Source organism: Panthera pardus, unplaced genomic scaffold (assembly GCF_024362965.1).
Source record: "Panthera pardus isolate Hobbes unplaced genomic scaffold, ASM2436296v1 HiC_scaffold_3, whole genome shotgun sequence".
NCBI lineage: Eukaryota > Metazoa > Chordata > Mammalia > Carnivora > Felidae > Panthera > Panthera pardus.
The window spans coordinates 48,404,231-48,425,712 of NW_026526876.1; the positions used below are offsets into that span (position 1 = coordinate 48,404,231).

A 21,482-nucleotide genomic window follows, 5' to 3' on the forward strand; every position below is an offset into this window, starting at 1 on the left:
AGAGAAAGAGTAACTTACATTTAAGTAAGTGATAAAATCTAAACAGACCACACGTTTAAACGATTTGTGGCCCTTATAGGTTTAAAAAATGTTAATAGTAACTCCAAAGGGGCACTCAAAATACTGTCTCTTGTGCATCTCTACCCGTGCTGCTAGTCCATAAGCACATTCACCCCCACCCAAGCAGGAGGCTCAAACTAATGTGCCAGATACCTCACAGTAATTGCCGTAACCTTCTTTAGATTGTGTTTGAAAAACAAGATGTTAATAAAATTACTTGAATGCCAAGAAAAACCACTTGTTATAACAATTGTGTCTAACAAAGGATAAAATCAGTTAACATTAAGATATAACACACTCAAAAGACTTTAAAAACAACAACAAAAATAAATCTTGCCTCTGGGATATTATATTGATTGTGACAACTACCTTATCGAGGCCAGAAAGTTTATTTTTAAATAATAATAATCTGTTTATATACATGAAACAATACTTCAATTCATTTGTAATTTTTTCAAGTTTTTCAGCAAAGTATTAGTCCAAAAGGAGTTTTTCTCTCTTTTTAAATCCCCTTCAAAGTATCCTAAGATACGACTAACAGCTTTACGCATAGAAATAAACAAGAAAACTGTGACCCTCTATACCATCTTGCACAGAATACAAAATCCAGGAATTTAAAGCATTAAAAAAAATTTCCTCTACCATTTCGTTTAGCATGCCCTTTCAAAGTAACTATCCAGGACTTCCTATTTGTCCTTTCCCCCGCCCCCATGACCTAGATGGCTTTAAGGATTTCTGCTATCTTTCAGGTAAGTTTTCCAACTAGATTTATGAGACAATATCATGTTTTGTACCATTATAGTTGCATTTACATTTCTCAAACATAAAGAAATGCTACATCAAAGTGTTCAATAATTGGAATATTAGGAAGATAAATTAAGGCACAAAGGAATTTTTTTTAAAGGACTACAAATGGAGAAAAAGCAAATCCAAGATTTCAAAGCTAATTTTTTAGGACAATCTTATGGGACCTACAGTATCATCCACATAGGAAATGATGCACATTCTGCTGTGTTGTCCTCACTATATGATAATTCCATATGCTGACATTAAATAAAGGTTTGTGGGACAATGAAATCCTAGCTTTTCATTGCATTCACATAACAGGCTATCACATATACATGATATATCACCCAGTGAAGCAATTTTCTGTATAATATCAAAACTAACAGAATATAAATCTTTTCCTTTTTTTTAAAATTTTTGTTAACATTTATTCCTTTTTGAGAGACAAAGAGAGACAGAACACAAGCAGGGGTGGGGCAGAAAGAGAGGGAGACACAGACTCCGAAGCAGGCTCCAGGTTCAGAGCAGAGAACCTGACGTGGGGCTCAAACTCACGAACCATAAGATCTTGACCTGAGCCGAAGTCAGATGTTTAACCGACTGAGCCACCCAGGCACCTCATGAATCTTTTCCTTTTTAGTCAGGACTTAATATGTTCTGTTTAGGGAATATCTGCCTACCTCAAAGTCATGAAGATGATTTATCTTCAAATATTGTTGTTTTTTTCCCTCAGACCTAGGTCCACAATACATCTTAAATTTATTTTTGCTTGGTATAAGGTAGGGAATAAGGTTCTTCATTTTCCATATGAATATCCAAAAGAACCATACATGAACACTCTCTGTACTGCAGTAACAACTTTATCTGTTTCCGGACTCTCTAATTCAACTAATTCAACTAATTGAATTAGATTCAACTAATCTAAACCTTCTCCTTATGCCAATGTGTCTTATCTACTGTCACTTCATAAGCTGATATCTAGTGTAACCCCACCAAATTTGTTCTTCACAACTGTCTTCACTATTCTTGGGCCTCTGTATTGATACCCATGTACATTTTGGAATCAGCTTCATGACCTTGGGGTAACCAGGATTTAATCATAAAAGGGGCACACATTAAAAGGACTCCTACAAATGAAAAAGACATATAATGCAAAAGAAAAATGAGCAAGACTTGGACAGGCACTTCAGAAGATATTGAAATAGCTTACAAATACATGTAAAAGTAGTCAAACTCATTAGCTGTCAGTAAAATGCAAGCAAAACCACACGAGATACCAACGCAAACCCATCAGAATGGCTAAAATGAAGACTATCAATGCCAAGTTTTCACAAGAAGTACTGCACCTGGAACCCTCATGGACTACTGGTAGGAAGGTAAAACACCTTAGAAAACTGCATGGTACTATCTAACAAAGCATAACTTATGATATGGCAATCCTACTCCTAGGTACATATGCCAAACAGAAATATACTCCAAAAGGGTATACACATGGACACAAATGATCAGCTCTATTGACTACATCCCAAACATCAAGTTATCTAAATATCCATCAAAAACACATAATATTGCTCTATCCAACATCAGTTAACCACCTTATCTAGTATTGTTTACATATCTCTCATCACCATATTATGTATTTTACTTATTTGTTTCTCTCTATGCTAGAATGCCAGCTCATCTGGTGCATAATTTTTTGTCCCCTTAGGTCCAAGTTTCTCAACCTTGGCCCTTTTTATTGACAGGCTAGATAATTCTTTATTGTCAGGGGTTGATATCTACATAACAGGATGTTTAGCAGTATCCTTGACTCTACCCACTAGTTCCTCCCCACCTCAAGTTATAACAACCAAAAATTGTCCCCAGACACTGCCATGGGTCTCTGATCAAAATCACCTCCCACCCACCTTCCTTTCCGCAGTTTAAAACCATTGCCTCAGATTACTATTAAATTCCCAGATACTGTGAGAGTAGCTGAAATATAGTAGGAACCCATAAATATTTCTCAACATAATGTTTCAGGGTGCCTGGGTGGCTCATTTGGTTCAGCATATCAGTCTTGATTTCAGTTCAGGTCATGATCTCATGGTCATGAGATAGAGCCCCACATCAGGCTCTGTGCTGAGTGTGGAGCCTACTTGGGATTCTCTCACTCACTTTCTCTCTGCCTCTCCTCTGCTCACACATGCACATGCTCGCTTGCATGCTCTCTCTCTTCTCTATCTCTCAATAAATAAGTAAACATTTTAAAAAGAGAATATAGGGGTGCCAGGGTGGCTCAGTTGGTTAAGCGTCCAACTTCAGCTCAGGTCATGACTTCACTGTTTGGGTTCGAGCCCCACGTCAGGCTCTGTACTGACAGCTCAGAGCCTGGAGCCTGCTTCAGAATCTGTGCCTCCCTCTCTCTCTGACCCTCTCCCACTCTCAATCTGTTTCTCTCTCAAAAATAAATAAAACATTAAAAACCTTAAAAAACAGAGAGAATATAATGTTCCTTCTTAGGATAAAAGGGAAAAATATTAAAGCATTTCTTTGAGATAGCAGCATAGGTAATCCATAGCAAACATTTTTTCACAGCAAACATTTTAAAATCATACACACACAGGTATGATTTACTCAGAAGCAAGTAAGGATTCCTTATATCTCACTGAAATGTGTCAATTTACTGCTATGTAGTAATCAACATAGCCCTTGATTAAAACATGTTTAAGTCTTAGTTAAAGCAAATTATCTTTCTCAAATCCCAATACTTGGATTCAAGAAAGTCATCAAGTAACAGAACTGACATTTTTTTTTTGCCATTTTATTTATTTTTTTAAATTTATATCCAAGTTAGTTAGCATATAGTGCAACAATGATTTCAGGAGTAGATTCCTTAATGTCCCTTACCCATTTAGCCCATCCCCCTTCCCACAATCCCTCCAGTAACCATCCGTTTGTTCTCCATATTTAAGAGTCTTTTATGTTTTGTCCCCTCTCTGTTTTTATATTCTTTTTGCTTCCCTTCCCTTATGTGTTCATCTGTTTTGTCTCTTAAATTCCTCATGTGAGTGAAGTCATATGATATTTGTCTTTCTCTGACTAATTTCGCATAGCATAATACCCTCTAGTTCCATCCACGTACTTGCAAATGGCAAGATTTAATTCTTTTTGACTGCCGAGTAATACTCCATTGTGTATATATATCACATCTTCTTTATCCATTCATCCATCGATGAACATTTGGGCTCTTTCCATACTTTGGCTATTGTTGATAGTGCTGCTATAAACATTGTGGTTCATGTGCCCCTTTGAAACAGCATACCTGTATCCCTTAGATAAATACCTAGTAGTACAATTGCTGGGTCATAGGGTAGTTTTATTTTCAATTTTTTGAGGAACCTCCATACTGTTTTCCAGAGTGACTGCACCAGTTTGCATCCCCAACAGCAGTGCAAAAGAGATCCTCTTTCTCCGCATCCTCGTCACCATGTCACAACTAGTGACATTTAGCAAGATTTTATTCTGGCTAAATACCATATGGCTACATTAACAAAATATTTCCCCCCAAAATTATGGAATTATACTTGATTTAGAAACTGCCATGGTTCTTCATAATGAATTAATTTTCATCATCAATTTTGTCTTTAGGACAAGCACAACAAAACAGTGATCTCTTTCTACAGCTTATTCACTGTGCACATGCCCTGCTCCACCAGAAGTAGAGTCAGTGGGCCTGTATGGAATTCCACAAAGTCGGAATCTATGCAGATGTTCTTCCCCTTTTGGTTTTCCTTTAATTTGCAAATCTTGTAATCTAAGCCTGAAGTTGACCGAACCAACATCTAAACCAATATAGCAATATCAGCCAAAAACTCAATCTGTTTTCTATTTATATGTCAAGACTGCATCCTTTTGGTGGCTGAAAAATTTTGTTTTGAAATGATTACACAGAGAAACCGTAAGCCCTTTAGTAGTTTTATGAACTTGTCCTAGATGGAAAGCTTTTCTTTTAAAAGGCCTTTAGCTTCAGATGTAGAGCAGAAGAAAAAACAATTTTGAATTAAAAACTACTACCTTTATGTTTTTAACTATATACTAAAGTCATCTTAAACTACATGACAGCAAAGTATCTCCCCCAAAAAAAGACCTCAGTGATACTGGGAGACTTATTACATAGAAATGTGCTGCTTCTATTCTTCCTACTGGGAGGGACAGCAAGGATGCATTAATGAGGGGCATGAAAAAATTATTGTGCCTGATGGATATGCTCATTACTTTCACAGGAGTGCTGGTTTCATGGTATATACATACGTCAAAATTTGCCATACAATACACTTTAAAGATGTGGTTTGTTGTATTTCAGTTACACCTCAGTGAAAATATAAATATATAAATATAGCATGAGCTTCTTTAGGGAATATAAACAAATAACCATTTTCCAATGAAAGTAAAGGGCTCCTGTTCATCAGAGATAGACAATACTGGGCTAAGACATGAAGCCTGACAAACCTGTAGCACAAGTACCAGATAAACTGGGCACGGCCACATTTCTCCAACAGTCATACAGGCAAAGCTTCCCCCAAACATTACATATATACATAATGTATACATATATACACACACATACACATATACATACATACATGGTCGAGTATTCCCTGGCTGCCCTTCATATCTTTCTCACCCAATTAATGTGAGGCGCGCCTAATATGGACCTGACACTGTATGAAATACTTGAAAACATTATCTTATTAAATCCTCACAAGAACCAAGCCCAGTAGCTGTATATGAGCACCACTTTACAAATAAGAAATTAAGCCTGAATACTGTTGACTAATTTACTAATTTATGCAGGTAATAATTCATATCTAGGTCTGTGTGACTCCAAAACCTTTGTTTTTTTTTTCCATTATTCTACACTTTTTGCCATGCATTCTGGAGTATTAGTGAATATTATAGAGCACTAACCTCAGCATAAATGTTTACAGAAAGAGAATTATAGAACCAAAAATGAAAACCAGATGCATTAAACACAAATATCACAATAGGTAGCGTTCTTACTAGATTAATACTAAAAATGCTGCCACTGAAGGCTCAATGTCATCCAGAATATCATAAAGTCAAGGTTTGCTTTGAAGGCTTCTTTCTTCAACTATACATTATAGACTATTATCCTCTGGCAATCTTTCCTTACACTACATTTCCAGGAACTCCTGTAAATATTCCTGGCTAACAGCTCAGGAGAGATGAATCTATAGATCTGTACATGTAACAAGAAAATGTGGGGGAAAAAAAGAGAAAAACTGTGATGGTTTTCCACAAAGAGGTCATCAGAAAGAATCCATATGTATACCCATACACCAAATTAAGGTTAGAGCAACACAGTTTAATAAAAAGATAAAGCGAGCTACATACGTAATGTGAAACTTCCTAGTAGCTACATTAAACAAAAGTAAAAAGAAACAGGTGAAATTTATTTTAATATACTTTTACATAATATATCCACAATATTATCATTTCAATTGGCATCAACCATGTTTAAATTTCTCATAGCCAAATCTGCTTGAACAATACAAGAATTGCTAGTCAGCTAATACTTAAGTATATGGATCCTAAAGAAAAGTGGAAAACATATGAAACACATCCAAGAGAAGAGATAACATCTTCTCAACTCCTTGTAATGATGGATTTCAATACTCACTTTCTGAAAAAAAGGGTCAAAACTTTGTGTGGGTTCGTTCCTCAAGGACTTCTATTAAAATCAGGCAGAACCACATGACAAGAATTAAATGTAGCTCTTGGAAAATACACCTCTCTGCAACACTGCTACATGAAACATACACTGTAGTAAAATGGCAGGAGAAACAGCCTCATTTTAATAAAATTTGTGGCGAATTTTTTATCTCAAATTTAGAATCAGACAGTATAGGAAACAAACCTTTCACAGATGCTTTCTTCTTTGCCTTACCGTCATTCTCTTACACAAAATCTTACAAAACTAAACATGAGATCCTTAGATCTGGTGATAGCACATCATGGCCTATTTTAAGCTTTAAGCTTTCTATTTATGATCAATGTTTTAAAATATGTATATTCATGAAATATGTATACAATAGGATAATGTGCATAAGGTAGCATTAATAATCATTGTTAAATGAAAACACACCATATTAACAAAAGGCAAAAACAAGCAAGGTGCAAATAAGAATGATACAACCCAAATGTTTTTTAAAAATGTGTTTGTGTGTGTATATATGGCCAATTAACTCTGAATCTCCAAATATCTTCATATATATATATATATATATATATATATATATATATATATATATCTCAACAAGGAAAGCAAATGAAATTACTACTGAATTGTACTATAGCATAACTAAGAACGAGAAAAACCAACAAATTTAAATAAAATTTACATAGGGAGATCAGAAATATTCAAAATTGAGCTCTGGGCCCAGAGCTCAGTAAGGATTATGTGGAAAAAAGTAGAAACTGCAAGGTCCTACTAGTGGCAGAACATAGATAAAATCACCTAGGATTTACTTCCAGAAGCAAGAAGTCTCACCTAAGTGGGGAATTGCTGAAAACAGGTCTCAGATCAGTTGGATCAAAGTGTTGTCTACTAATGAATCAATGGAAAGGGCTGAGAATGAGTGCAGGACCAGAGATGCCAGTCAGAGGGAAAGCGTCAGAGAGGAACCACAACAGACATGTCCTCAGGAACTCAACAGGAAAAGGAAATATGGAAGAAAGCAGATGAAGGTAAATGTCTTACCAGAAAACCAGCGGAGGGGGGAAAAAAAAGAGGAAGAACTGAAGTCATTGCCCCAAGGTGTCATTTATTAAAGAAACCCTATACTTCACCATATCTACAGAAAAAAACATACACCCACTAGGAAACCAGGTAACACATCTGAACCCCTCCAACCACAACTCCTAACCTCTATAAAACTATTGCTAAAACTGGCCCAGAAAAAAAAACATACTGTGTTCATCATGAACAAAAAAGACAAAAGAAAAAGAAAAAGAAAAAAAGAAATTAGTAACATTCACACTAAACTACTAAAAAACAGAATTTTATCTTAATGAAAATACCCCCCCAAATCCCACAAAATAGAAAACTATAACCCCACAGTACAAGATAATCACCTAAACATGCATGCCTCACTTAGTGACTTCAATTTGTTCCTGAAAACTCTACCACTAAATGAAAAGGCATTAAACGGAAAATCATTTCTATTACTTTCAATGGTAAAAACTGTAATAAGTTCTATTCCAATCCAGATTTTCACAGAGAAAAAGATAGTAAATAAATACTAACTATGTACTTACATGACAAACATTAGTCTGAAAGTAAATACACATTGTACTTTAATTATAAAATAATGAAAGTTTATCACACTAGTCAAAGTAGAAAGACTTGTTTGTAAGTGGTTGTTGATTTAAAAAAGGTATCAGGAAGTCCATTTCATGGAAGGTAAATCTCCTTTCAGGTGACCTACTTTCAGGTGGATATCCAGTATCAGAATGAGACATGTTTAATGAGAATTACCTTTCCATCATACTATGATAATAAAAAAAAATTTTTCAACCTGACATAGCCATAAAAGAAGAATCTGTGTGTGAAAAAAAGTACAATGTGAAAGCTTGACTGACTTCTCATAGTTTGTCTCCATTTAATACATCACATACATTTTAAGGTTCTCAAATATCATGACTATTTCTAATGACATGATACAATTTCTGAGAACATACACCAGGTCAGTAGTTGGCTAATTCTGAAGAAAATGCCCTTTTTTAAAACTCTATTTCCACTTTCAATCCTCTTTATAAAAAAGACCATCTTTTGCTTAATGATTTAAGCTTTTTCCTTTTGCTTCTCTTTTATCTACACCATTCTCCCCATCAGCTTTTCAACCTTTTTGGGATTCATGGATCCCCTGCTCCCAGATCACACATTAAAATAAAATTATAGCAGAGAAATACTGGGACAAAATAAAAACTAAAATCAAGAGTGTTCCCAGACCAGCAGGGGTGGCAGGACCCAAGTCCCCTAGCGCCGTGAGGACACACAGCTGGCCAATGAGTATAACTGGGGTGGCCAGGAGCCCAGTAACAAAGGTAGTCCCTTTGCTGCCCTGTTGGTACCACGGGAGGCTGGCGCCCAGCCGAGACCAGATTTGTGGAGCAAAGACAACTGGGAAGGTCTGGACACAATGAACCGGTAAGGGAAAGCTGAGCAAGCCTGGAAGAAGCTCAGAGGAGCATCAGCAGGAGCTGGAGGCCAAACATACTGAAAAGAAGGTGGGCAAGGATCCTGTGAAAGTGAGAAACTGGAAGCTGGGTGGAAACTGGTGTGGGTGCTTTCTGGCCGCAGAGAGCAGGCCCCACTGATGTATTTATTATACAAACTGTACGAGTCTAGCTGGCCTGGCCAGGCACATCTCACAGGTACATAGTTGGAGTCACAATAAATTCTATTTCACAAAAAAATAAAAAGAGTGTTCCCAACATCTGAAAGTTGTGGCTGTAAAAAACAGACAAGAGTTAAGAAGGTGCTACCACATCATCCTTCTCACCAGGTATAAAAAATAATGGTTAATACAGTTCATGTACCTATTGCTATATGACAAAGCACTAAAAATCATACTGCTTTAGACCAATAACCACTTTATTTCCCATGATTCTGTGGATTGGGGAGGTGCTGGTTCTGCCATTCTCTCCTGGGCTCATATTCCGCCTTCTAAGTTGGCTGAGCTTTGGGCTCAGTTGGGAAAGCAAGAATGGTTAAGTCTCTTTCCATGTGGACTTTCACCCTCACATGCTGTTGGTGATGATGACTTGACGTTAGAGGCTTCAGTATGCAAAAAGTTATCAAGCATGTGACTGCGGTACGTTTACTGGTAGATTATTAGTTAAAGCAAGTCTCACAAACAAGCTTAGTTTCAAGTGGGAGGGGCCTACACAAGAACATGGAGAGGCGGGACTGGGAAGTTCGATTCACTGAAGGACATTAACCATAATAATTAGAAGTAGTGTACTTTAAAAGTTATTTGATAGAATATTCTGACTAGAAACTACTGTTTTGATTAAGCTGCAGTGGTAGCTTCACCTGAAACCATACGTAGAAATAGGACTCTTATTTCATATTCAATTACTGTGTTTTGTGTTAAAGCTCTATTATAACAAGAAGAAAAAGTTGTATAGATTTAAAAGAACTATTACATATGGTAAATCTGTAACTAAATAAGCAATTATAGATGTGAAACACCACTATGAATCAGAAAGTCACAAACTCAGAATGGTCAAATAATAAGAAGATATGAAAGAAGAATTAACTGAAGATTGAGGATTTTTTAAAAATTGACAATGTGCAAAATGAAACCATAATGAGAAACCACTACATATTTCTTAGAATGGCTAAAATGAAAAAGATTGCTAAAGCCAAGTGTTAATGAGGAAGTAGAACTAAAAATCTCATATGCTGTTGGTAGGATTGTAAAAATAGGACAACCACTTTGAAAAACACACTCCTAACATGTGATTCAACCATTCTACTCATAGGTATCGGTCCAAAAGAAAAGAAAGCACAGGTTTATACAAATACTTGAAAATTATGTTCATAGCAGCATTATCTGTAAAAGCCAAAACCCAGGAACAATTGAAAGACACATCATTAGGTGAATGGATGATCAATCATCATAAGATAGTAGTAAGCAATAAAAATGAACTATTGATAAATGCAATAACACAGATGAACCTCAAATTAAATATGCTGCATAACAGAAGAAAAAGTGACCTAGCCAAAGAAAAAGTGCATGCTGTATGATTCCATTTACATAAAACTCTAGAAAATGTAAACTATAGTGATAGAAGGTAGATAAGTAATCATCTGAGGAAAAAGAACTGGGAGGGAAGAGTTATAAAGGGACACAAAGAATATTTGGGGAGTGATATGTTCCTTATCTTGTATGTAGTGATGATTTCATAACTGTATATATATGTCAAACACAAAATTGTACACTTTAAGTATATATAGGTTATTTAACATCAGTTATACTTCAATAAAGCCATTTAAAAGTGTGTGCACACACATTACAGGTTTTTTTGCTACAATTTATAATTCTAAATGGAGAGTTATGTCAGTATATCAAGGAAGTTGTATTAATAAATAAAACTGACAGTATTTTAATTTTTTATGCTACAACATAACAGCAATTGGCTGTTGCTGGCTCAATTGAATGCATAAAATCAGGAGGAATCAGGTTCTTTATGGCTCAGTTTAACCATGTGCTCGGGCTACGATGTACTTAGAGCTTGTTTCTATCTGATCGTTGTCCATTTAGCTCTTTCTTCGCTAACCTATCTCAACTCTTCCTTATACCCCCGTTCCAACAAGGTATCTTCACTCTCCTTTCTAGGTAAAATTCTTTAATTACTAGTAATTTTTATTGGCATTAACTTTTCTTTTTAATAGTTCTGATTTTGAATCAGGATTATTGCTCTGATTACAACATGGCATAAATTTCCTCCACACTTGTTTTCCCCATAAACTCGGCTTTAGTATGAAATTTTGCTGAATGTAAGCGTGCTGCTCCTCCAAATACACTTTATATTCTCTGCACCCTGCTTCCTGCCTTGGGAGATCGACCCACACTATAGAGGTTGCTAAATGGGCTCTCTGAACCTTCAGAACTCAGCCTCTGGCTTCTGGCTGGGTTCAGCCTGAGGGAGCCATCTAGAGAAAAGAGAGTAAAGTTGGTACACCTCTGACTGCTCTATCTCTACCAAATCCTTCCACCAGAGGCCACTGCTTCTGGATGTGACCCTCCTGACAGGGCTCCCTTTTCAGGCTCTGCTGCTAATGGCTCTCTCCCCTTGTCTGAAAATGGTAAAAGGTCTCAGCTCCCGCATGGTTCACTGTAACTTTCCTCAAAATATCCAATTTGAGTATGTCGTCTGTTTCTAGGCAAGACCCTAACAAAATAGGTTTTGAGGAATACATATAGCATATAATAGCAAATAAGGAATTTCTTTCTAAAAACTAAGCCAACTTTCCTTTGGTTTGGTCACTTACATACAACCATTTTGGTAGGCCATTTGAGATTTGTGCCAATTTCAGGATCACAAGGAAATATACAGCAGTATCTGTAAATATGACCTTACAACACACCACTTAGGAGTGTCCATAGTTCAGATACTATTTTTTGAAATAAATACATTTTAAAAACTTTCCCGGGTTAAAATATAACATAATAATATGTGTCTCAGTTTACAGATTTGTCCAGCATGTGTTTTAAAACTTTATAAGTGTGAGTCAAGTATGTAGTATCCTGGCTCTCTTCCTTCCCCCATGGGAAAATTAAAAATTTGCTTTAAGTAAGTGAACTTGGTAAATGTTGCATAATTAACATTCATGCTAATGACTTTTGTTTACTAAAGGCAGTGTAACATTTCAAGATATATAAAGTATATCTCTAAGACCATGAGAGAAAGCACTGTAATGTAATGTCATCTTCTAATGTCATTATAAGATATAAGTAATAGTAATGTCATCTTATTTCTTTAAGATTTCATTACATCTACAATTAGATGAATAGGGCATACTCTAGATAATAAATACTAAAGTCCAGAGGCTCATGAACAATCCATGATATTCGATACCCTACTATACAGACTGATTGCATTAAAAACCGCTATGCCAACGTGGCAGCTCTGATTAGTGATATGTCAAAGATTTTTATGTAAAAGCCCATTCTTTGAAAGCAGTAAAGAGAGCCAGAGAGCCATGCAGAGAACTAGAAGAAAATGCAGAACACCCACAGGAGGGAAAAATACCAGAGAGATGGGCAAGTGAAAGAGTTGTGCTTGAAAGAAGGCCAAGGAACTGCTTGGAAAGCGCATGTATTAAAAAAACATCAAAGACTGGAAGACTAGCATAAATCTCTCTTTTGTGTCTGCAGAAGCAATACCAGCCCCAAATGTGATTTCCTCATTCCTCATGAACACAATAGGATGAAAATTAGTCAAAACTCAAAATACATAGTATCACATATAAAATCATTGGTGACATTTCACAACAAAAAGAAACATTGCATACCTATTATCCCAAGCAATCTCCCTTCTACTTCTAATTAACAGAACTTTTATTTACTTTAGACACAACATGAAATAAAGTCTCTTCAGTGACACTTCAGGACACTGAAACTGTGCTTAACTTCTACCCAAATAACTACTGCTTTCAGGCAGTGGCTACCAAACACCCATCCCATGGAATCCTGCCAATCCAAGATGACTCTTTGGCAGTCTGTAAAAAAAAAAAAACTGCAAAAAATTAATCCTTTGAACTAACTGTATTATATTTAATGAACAGTCTTTAATTTTTAAATTAAGACTTTACTCTTATATACAGCTAACTTACTTTGCTTTTTTCAAGGTGAATTTAAGATAAAAACAGGTATTTTATGTTTTTTACATGTCTTTGGTTGCCAAATTTCAATTTTTCTGATTATTAAAATCCAATCTTGGAAATATGGCCAGAGAGTGCCTATTTAATAAGAGATAAGGGATTCCAAACCAAATGAAATGAGGAAATTTTCTCACTCTTACAAGAATTTCTCACCACCAAATGGATATATGATAGAAGTCTCTGGAACAGCTTTGTTTTGTTTGTTTGTTTAATTTATTTATTTATTTTGAGACAGAGAGAGAATGCGCAAATTGCACAGAGAGAAAGGCATAGAGAGAGAGAATCTCAAGCAGGCTCCACACTGTGAGTGCAGAGCCCAATGCGGGGCTCGATCTCACAAAGAGTGAGATCATGACCCGAGAGCTAAAATCAGACACTTAACTGACTAAGCCACCCAGGTGCCCCAAGATTTTCTTTATCTTTATCAGGAGACAAACTATGTGATGTTCAACATTCTTTCCATTTCCAATTTTTTTGGTTTTCCTAAAAGAGTGTATATTCTGTAGTATACTGTCTGTACTTCTCCCCTCATATTATTACACCAAGCACTGACTTAATCCCTGGATCAGTAGCACAACAAACATTATCTCCCTCCAAAACCTAAATGGCTTATCTGGAATTATTATGGAATCACATACACACAAACAATAATAATAATTTAAAAATTACTAGAATACCAAAATATATTAAATTAGTGATAGTCATGAATGCAATTTAAAACTGCGGGCTAGGGACACCTGGGTGGCTCAGTCGGTTGAGCATCCAATTTCGGCTTGGGTCATGATCTCGCAGCTCTTGAGTTAGAGCCCCACGTCAGACTCTGTGCTGGCAGCACACAGCCTGGAGCCTGCTTCAGATTCTGTGTCTCCCTCTCTCTCTTCCCCTCCCCTGCTCATTCTCTCTTTCTCTCTCAAAAATAAATAAACATTAAAAAATAATAATAAAATAAAACAAAAAACTGTGGGCTAACTACAACATACTTATATAAAAAGGATAAAATATGAGGAAGACTAGGATTATTTCCATAGCAATTACCCCTTCCTTGAAAAGGCACTATAAATTTATAAAACTAAAAAATTATAATCCAATCAAATCGAAAGAAAATGCTGTTGACTTTTCATAAGAATAATTTAATAAGCAGTATAAGCAACTGACAATGTCCATAGCAACAGGTTCTCAATAAAGTATTTGCCAGAGAAATGGATGGCAATGGACACATCTTGTACATCTCCACAGGGGGAAGGAGGAGGTCTTAAGACTGTGCACCACTGGTTTGGAAGAAGGTATCAAAACCCAGGTGCAGTATGTATGGCTTCTCAGATTAAGAGACTTTTTTTTTTTTTAACTTAAATTCAAGTTAGTTAACATATAGTGTAGCATTGGTTTCAGGGGTAGAATTTACTGATTCATCACTTACATATAACACCCAATACTCATCCCAACAAGTGCCCTCCTTAATGTCCATCACCCATTTAGCCCATCCTCCCACACACCTCCCTTCCCCAACCCTCAGTTCTCTGTATTAAGTCTCTTGGGGCACCTGGGTGGTTTAGTAGGTTGAGCGTCCAACTTCAGCTCAGGTCATGATCTCGCAGTCCATGGGTTCAAGCCCTGCATCAGGCTCTGTGCTGACAGCTCAGAGCCTGGAGCCTGCTTTGGATTCTGTGTCTCCCTCTCTTTCTGTCTCTCCCCCACTCACACTGTCTCTTTCTCTCTCAAAAATAAACATTTAAAAAATATTTTTTTTAAAAAAAGTCTCTTATGGTTTGCCTCCCTCTCTGTTTTTATCTTATTTTATTTTTCCTTCCCCTGAGATTTTCTCAATCATAAAAAATGATTTCTATATTTTGGAGCTACTAATATTCAAATAAAGCACTAGTATGAATATAAAGCAAGCTTATTAAAATCTATTCACTAAAAAATAAATATTTTGAGGGCCTACTAGATAGAAGGCATTGTGCTTAATAACAAGAAGATAATAAAGTCAAGACAAAGTCAACATTCTCAAGGTGCATGTGACATTAGACAGTATCTCAAGCAGCCACTGCATGAATGTATGGCTTTCTCCATCTCCATTTGATTCAGTCACTTCTCTTTTAATTATTCTCCTACCTTTCCATTAGTTCAGTTTTTTCCTTTTCCTTCCTCAATGGTTCCTTATATCAACCACCTTTATGTCTATGAACTTGAGTTTATTTTTTTTAAGTGAACTCCACACCCAACGTGGGGCTCGAACTCATGATCCCAAGATCAAGAGTTGCATGCACTACCAAATCAGCCAGCCAGGCACCCCAAACTTGAGTTTCTTAATTCAAACTACAGCAATCTACCCTTACCTACAGTTTCATTTTCTGGATTTCAGTGTTACCCATGGTCAACCACGGTCCAGAAGCAGATGATCCTCCTTCTGAAGTACCATGAGAGGTCAATAGTAGCCTAACTACATCATAACACCTACTTCATTCACCTCACTTCATCTCATCACATAGGTATTTTATCATCTCACATTGTCCCAAGAAGAAGAGTGAATACAGTAATAATAAGATATTTTGAGAGAAAGAGACCATTACATAACTTTTATTACAGCATATTGTTATAACTGTTCTATTTTATTATTGTTGTTAATCTCTTATTGTGCCTAATAGGGGCACTTGTACCCCAGTGTGTTTTTTTTTAAATGTTTTTTATTTATTTTTGAGACAGAGACAGAGCATGAGCGGGGAAGGGGCAGAGAGAGAGGGAGACACAGAATGTGAAGCAGGCTCCAGGCTCTGAGCTGTCAGCACAGAGCCCTACGCGGGGCTCGAACTCACAGACTGTGAAATCATGACCTGAGCTGAAGTCGGATGCTTAACCGACTGAGCCACCCAGGCGCCCCGTACCCCAGTGTTTATAGCAGCACTCTCAACAATAGCTAAATTATGGAAAGAGCCTAAATGTCCATCAACTGATGAATGGATAAAGAAATTATGGTTTATATACACAATGGAATACTACGTGGCAATGAGAAAGAATGAAATATGGCCTTTTGTAGCAACGTGGATGGAACTGGAGAGTGTCATGCTAAGTGAAATAAGTCATACAGAGAAGGACAGACTCCATATGTTTTCACTCCTATGTGGATCCTGAGAAACTTAACAGAAGACCACGGGGGAGGGGAAGGAAAAAAAATGGTTAGAGAGGGAGAGAGCCAAAACATAAGAGACTCCTAAAAACTGAGAACAAACTGAGGGTTCATGGGGGGTGAGAGGGAGGGGTGGGTGGTGATGGGTATTGAGGGCACCTGTTGGGATGAGCACTGGGTGTTGTATGGAAACCAATTTGACAATAAATTTCATAATAAAAAAATTAATTTAAAAAAATCTCTTATTGTGCCTAACTTATAAATTAAACTTTACCATGGGTATGTATGTACAGGAAAAAACAGTATATATAAGGTTCGGTACTATCTATGGTTTCAGGCATCCACTGGGGGTCTTGGAACATACTCCCCCTAGGAAACGGGGGACTACTATACCTTAGATACACTCATATCCTCCTTTCAAGTGCCTTCCATTTTTGTTACTTTATTTAAAATTGGAATGGGGTGGGAGCACTTGGGTGGCTCAGTCAGTTGAGCATCCCACTCTTGATTTCAGCTCAGGTCATGATCTCACCGTTCAGGAGATTGAGCCCTGCATGGGGCTCTGCAGTGATAGCACAGAGCCTGCTTGGGATTCTTTCTCTCTCTCTCTCTGCTCCTCCCCCACTCACACACACTCACTCTTTCTCTCAAAATAAATAAATAAACTTAAAAAAAAATTGGAATGGGTGGGGAGGGAACATGCCCTGTCTTGAAATTACTTTGCATTAGACAAAAGTTGGCACTACACTTCATTAAATAAGAGTATTTCTAGGCCTTGGTAACCACAGTGCAATGTGGTTTGGAGAACATCGATTAAGGAAGCATTTTCCTGATTGATGAAAAATAACTCATTTATGATCATCTACCTCTTCTGGAAGGTTATGCAGTGTATTAATGTAGCACATAATAAAAACAACAAAAAAATTTTATGTATTTCTTAAATTAGCTACTTCTATTTTCCAATCTCCATGTGCTTTGCATGTTCCTGCTATCATGCAAAGAAGATCCCCTCTGCATTTAATAAAACAATGTGTTAAAACAAACAAACAAACAAATCAGGGAAGTCCCTTTACACTGAAAAACTTCCAGCTAAGTAGCTATGTAACAGTATGTGTCACTCTGTTTAAAACAATAAAAGTAAAATCAACAACAAAAGTATACTCCACTTCTACAGAAATATACTGAGACAACATATGCACATAACAAAAACTCTACTAAGAAGTTACTGTTTAAATAAGTGTGTAACTTATTTGCTAATTTTAAAATAATTCTATTATTAACTCTAAAAATAACTGGCCAGAAAATAGGAAGGTTGGATGCATGAACAAGAAGTTAGGGCACCCTAAATGCAAAGGTATGTTCCATCTACAGACCTGGCAAGTGGGCAAAGGCCTGGGTCCACAACTATGACTGAATCTCACTTAGTTTCAGTTTCTTCATGTATAAAATGAGAATAGCACAATCTCCTCCACAGTCTTGTTTTAAGATTAAATGATGTTACATAATGGAAAATATGTAACAGACTAGATACATAGTAGGCATTCAACATTTGCTTTCCATTCCCCAGTGCTATAATAGCATAGTCAACAAGCATATGCCTCATAAAAATTTTGAGTTATAACTTTTTTCTAAATCCCAGAATCTGGGAAACAGATTTTAAAAGAATTGACCTATAATTAGACTCGTTATTATATTCAACTTTGGAGTTATTAAAAAGTGTCTAATCCGTTCAACATCACCATCTTCTAACCCACTGCACACTTAGAATTAACTCTTAAAATGTGTACATATTCACAAAGCACTAGCTCAGAGAGAAAATTCTATTCACCAGCAAGCATAATGCAACACTTGCAAGAAACACAAGACAATCCTATGTGGAAATGTCCTTGAGACAATAAACATTCTGACAAAGATGCTACATACAGTTGTTTATTATATTCAGATCAGCAAATAAGTGAAAACAAAATGAGTATTTCCTGCCATCATCTTCCATTAGAAAGAAAGGTATAAAACAAGAGAGAAAAAAGACAGCATGCAGGCAAGAGAAAGCTTATATATAATAACAAGACTCGCTAGAAGTTACAGAAGTTACAGTCCATGAAATGACTTGTGAACTTAATTCAAAAGTATCTTTGCATTTATTCATCAATAACCACTCTTAAAACCACCCAGCAAATGATACACACATATAGAAGTCTCTTGCTAGAATGATTCCTCTTCTGTGAAATAATTTAAGGAGCAGAAATGAGAAGAGGAAAATAAATGTCTACAATAGATATATTTTCTTAAATAGGCAAATTCTATTTTAATCAGGACTACATTCACTGCCCCTGTGGTGATTAATTTTGTGTCAATGTGGCTAGGCCACAATAACCAGATTTGGCCAAATAATATTCTAGATGTTTCTGTCAAGGTAGTTTTACATAAGATTAATATTTAAATCAGTAAAGTTTGATTCTTAAGCAGATTATGCTCTATAATGTGAGTGTGCTTTATCTAGTCAGTTGAAAGTCTTAATATGAGGGGCGCCTGGGTGGCTCGGTCGGTTAAGCGTCTGACTTCGGCTCAGGTCATGATCTCACGGTCCGTGAGTTCGAGCCCCGCATCGGGCTCTGTGCTGACAGCTCAGAGCCTGGAGCCTGTTTCAGATTCTGTGTCTCCCTCTCTCTCTGCTCCTCCCCTGTTCATGCTCTGTCTCTCTCTGTCTCAAAAATAAATAAACGTTAAAAAAAAAAAAATTAAAAAAAAAAAAAAAAAAAAAGAAAGTCTTAATATGAAAAAACAAAAAAACAAAAAACTGACCTCCTTGGGGGAAGAAAGAATTCTATCTTTGGACTGAAATTGCAACTCCTCCCTCAGTGTCTAAATTTTGGACTTGCCAGCCTTCACAATCATGAGCCAATTTCTTGAAATCTCAATCTCTCTCCTTCCCTCTTTCTCTCTTTCTCTGTCTCTGTCTCTGTCTCTCTCTCTCACCATACACATACACACACATATATCCCACATGATACTGGTTTTGTTTCTAGGGAGAACCCTAACTAATATGACTCCCATTCCATTAAATTCAACCCTCAATAAATGACCTCATCATCAACTACATATAATCACCTTACTCTTCCTTTTTGTCTTATTTTTTTTTATAAAATGATCCCTCAATAAATGAATCTTGTAAAAACAAAAACAATCTCCTTAATCATACAGTTAGCAGGGTTGATAAGGAATGGAAAACCTTTCAAGAACTGCAAACCCAACCCAGCAGGTAGGCAAATGCCTTCTACGAATACATCTTTCTGTGGAGTTTCCACAGGTCTACATGCACTTGAACTTAAAGGGCCAAACATCAGGAAAACTGAAATCAACAAAGTTTCCCTCCAGCACAGCAGCTTATCTTCTTCTCTGTGACACCCATTCTTTTTCAGCACCTTTGTCAACACATCAGTGCCCTAATTCTCACCCTGGCTTCAATATAGTATTGAGTTGCTCTAGCCAGATTATCATCTCATTTTTTGCATCTTCTCAACTCCAGGATTCCCATTTGGTTTTCTATAATTTCTAACTCCTTACTGAAATCCTTTATCTGTTGAGTCATTGTTACCATGCTTTCTTTAATTTTAGAAACACAACTCATTTAGTTCTTAGAACATATTATGTGAATATAATATGGTATAACAACTCTAGAAATCTGTCTTCCTCCACCATGTGCAGCTACTAATGTCTCTGCTCTGCTCTGCTTTTCTTTAATTCTTGTTATTTTAAAGCCTAGTTTCCTGGAGTTGCCCCTGTGTCTATGTAGCTTAGCCAATGATTCAACAGAGAATTTACTTAAATACTCAATAAAGGTTGTCATCCTTTCCAAAAGGATCTATGTGTGGTCAGGGTAGTATATCCAACATCCAGAACAGTTTCAAGTCTCCCCACATTTTAGTTTAGTCTCCACTGTGGAAAGCCATCATAAAAGTTACTATAATAAAAAAACACAGAAACTAAAAAACATTTTCCTTAATGATGCTAATCTTTTATTTCAAAACTGAATTCTGTTCAATTACTTGTTTTCTTTTGTCTCCTACTGTCACCCTGCATATGAGAAAACAGTAGGCAGAGAAATAACAAGGCCTGAGCCACAGGAAACCCTAAATATGTTTTTAATTCCTTTCTCTTCTCTCTTGTAAGAGCATTGTCTTATGGTAACAAAGATTTTAGGATAGCAAAATTCACTCTCTGGAATAACAATATAAACTTTTAATAGTGGTTCAAAGAATTTTTTTAATTTCCTTACCCAGAAGATCCAGTGCTCTTACAAACACCAAGGAGGGGCCTTTTTTCAGCAAAGTTGTCACACTTTTGAGTACCTGATAAGGAACATAAAATAAAATGTAAAATAAAACTTTGAGAAATATTCTTGTGTATTTTCCATTATCTTCATGCTCTCAAATTATTTACAGCTGAAGAGACAGCAAAACATTCATTATAAATTGACATAATTTATATACTTGACTGAACAAAAATAGAACAGCTATAAGTAAAACATAACTATTTTTAAAGTGGAACCAGCATTTAAAATATCTTTTTTAAAAAACTGGCACCAACTTCAATCTTATACACATTCTCCATGAGATCAGAAACCTCTTCCAACTCCACCAACTAATTACCTAAGACTAGTATAATTTTCATGTCAAAACTAAATAAAGGTAGGTCAGGCCAGAAAAATTATAAAATTATAGGCCATTATCAATATACATAAATGCAAAATTCCTTTTTAAAAATGTAAACTGAGTAGCAATATATGAGAAAAAACAAAGTCTCATAACAAAGTTGGATTTACTCAAGTTATAATTTCACATTACAAAACCTACTAATGTAATTGCTTATATTAGCAATGTAGCAGATGCAGAAAAAACATTCTATTCTGCACTATTCTATATACGATCCTGTATTCATCTAGTCATGATGAGAACAAAAGAAAACAAAAAAACTTGTTTTCTTGTCCAAATAATGATTATTTACAAAATATTCTACAACAAAATCATAGGTAATGCTTTCAGAGTACTGCCATGA

General features: G+C 36.1%; 1 protein-coding gene across 1 annotated transcript in view; it reads right to left on the reverse strand.

Annotated features, from left to right (window-relative positions):
- BCAS3 (BCAS3 microtubule associated cell migration factor) overlaps nt 1-21,482 on the reverse strand; it is a 606,893-nt gene that overhangs the window by 490,770 nt on the left and 94,641 nt on the right. The window contains exon 8 of the mRNA XM_019431027.2: nt 20,704-20,776. Coding sequence (XP_019286572.2) covers nt 20,704-20,776 — 73 coding nt within the window. The remainder of the gene's footprint in view (nt 1-20,703; nt 20,777-21,482) is intronic.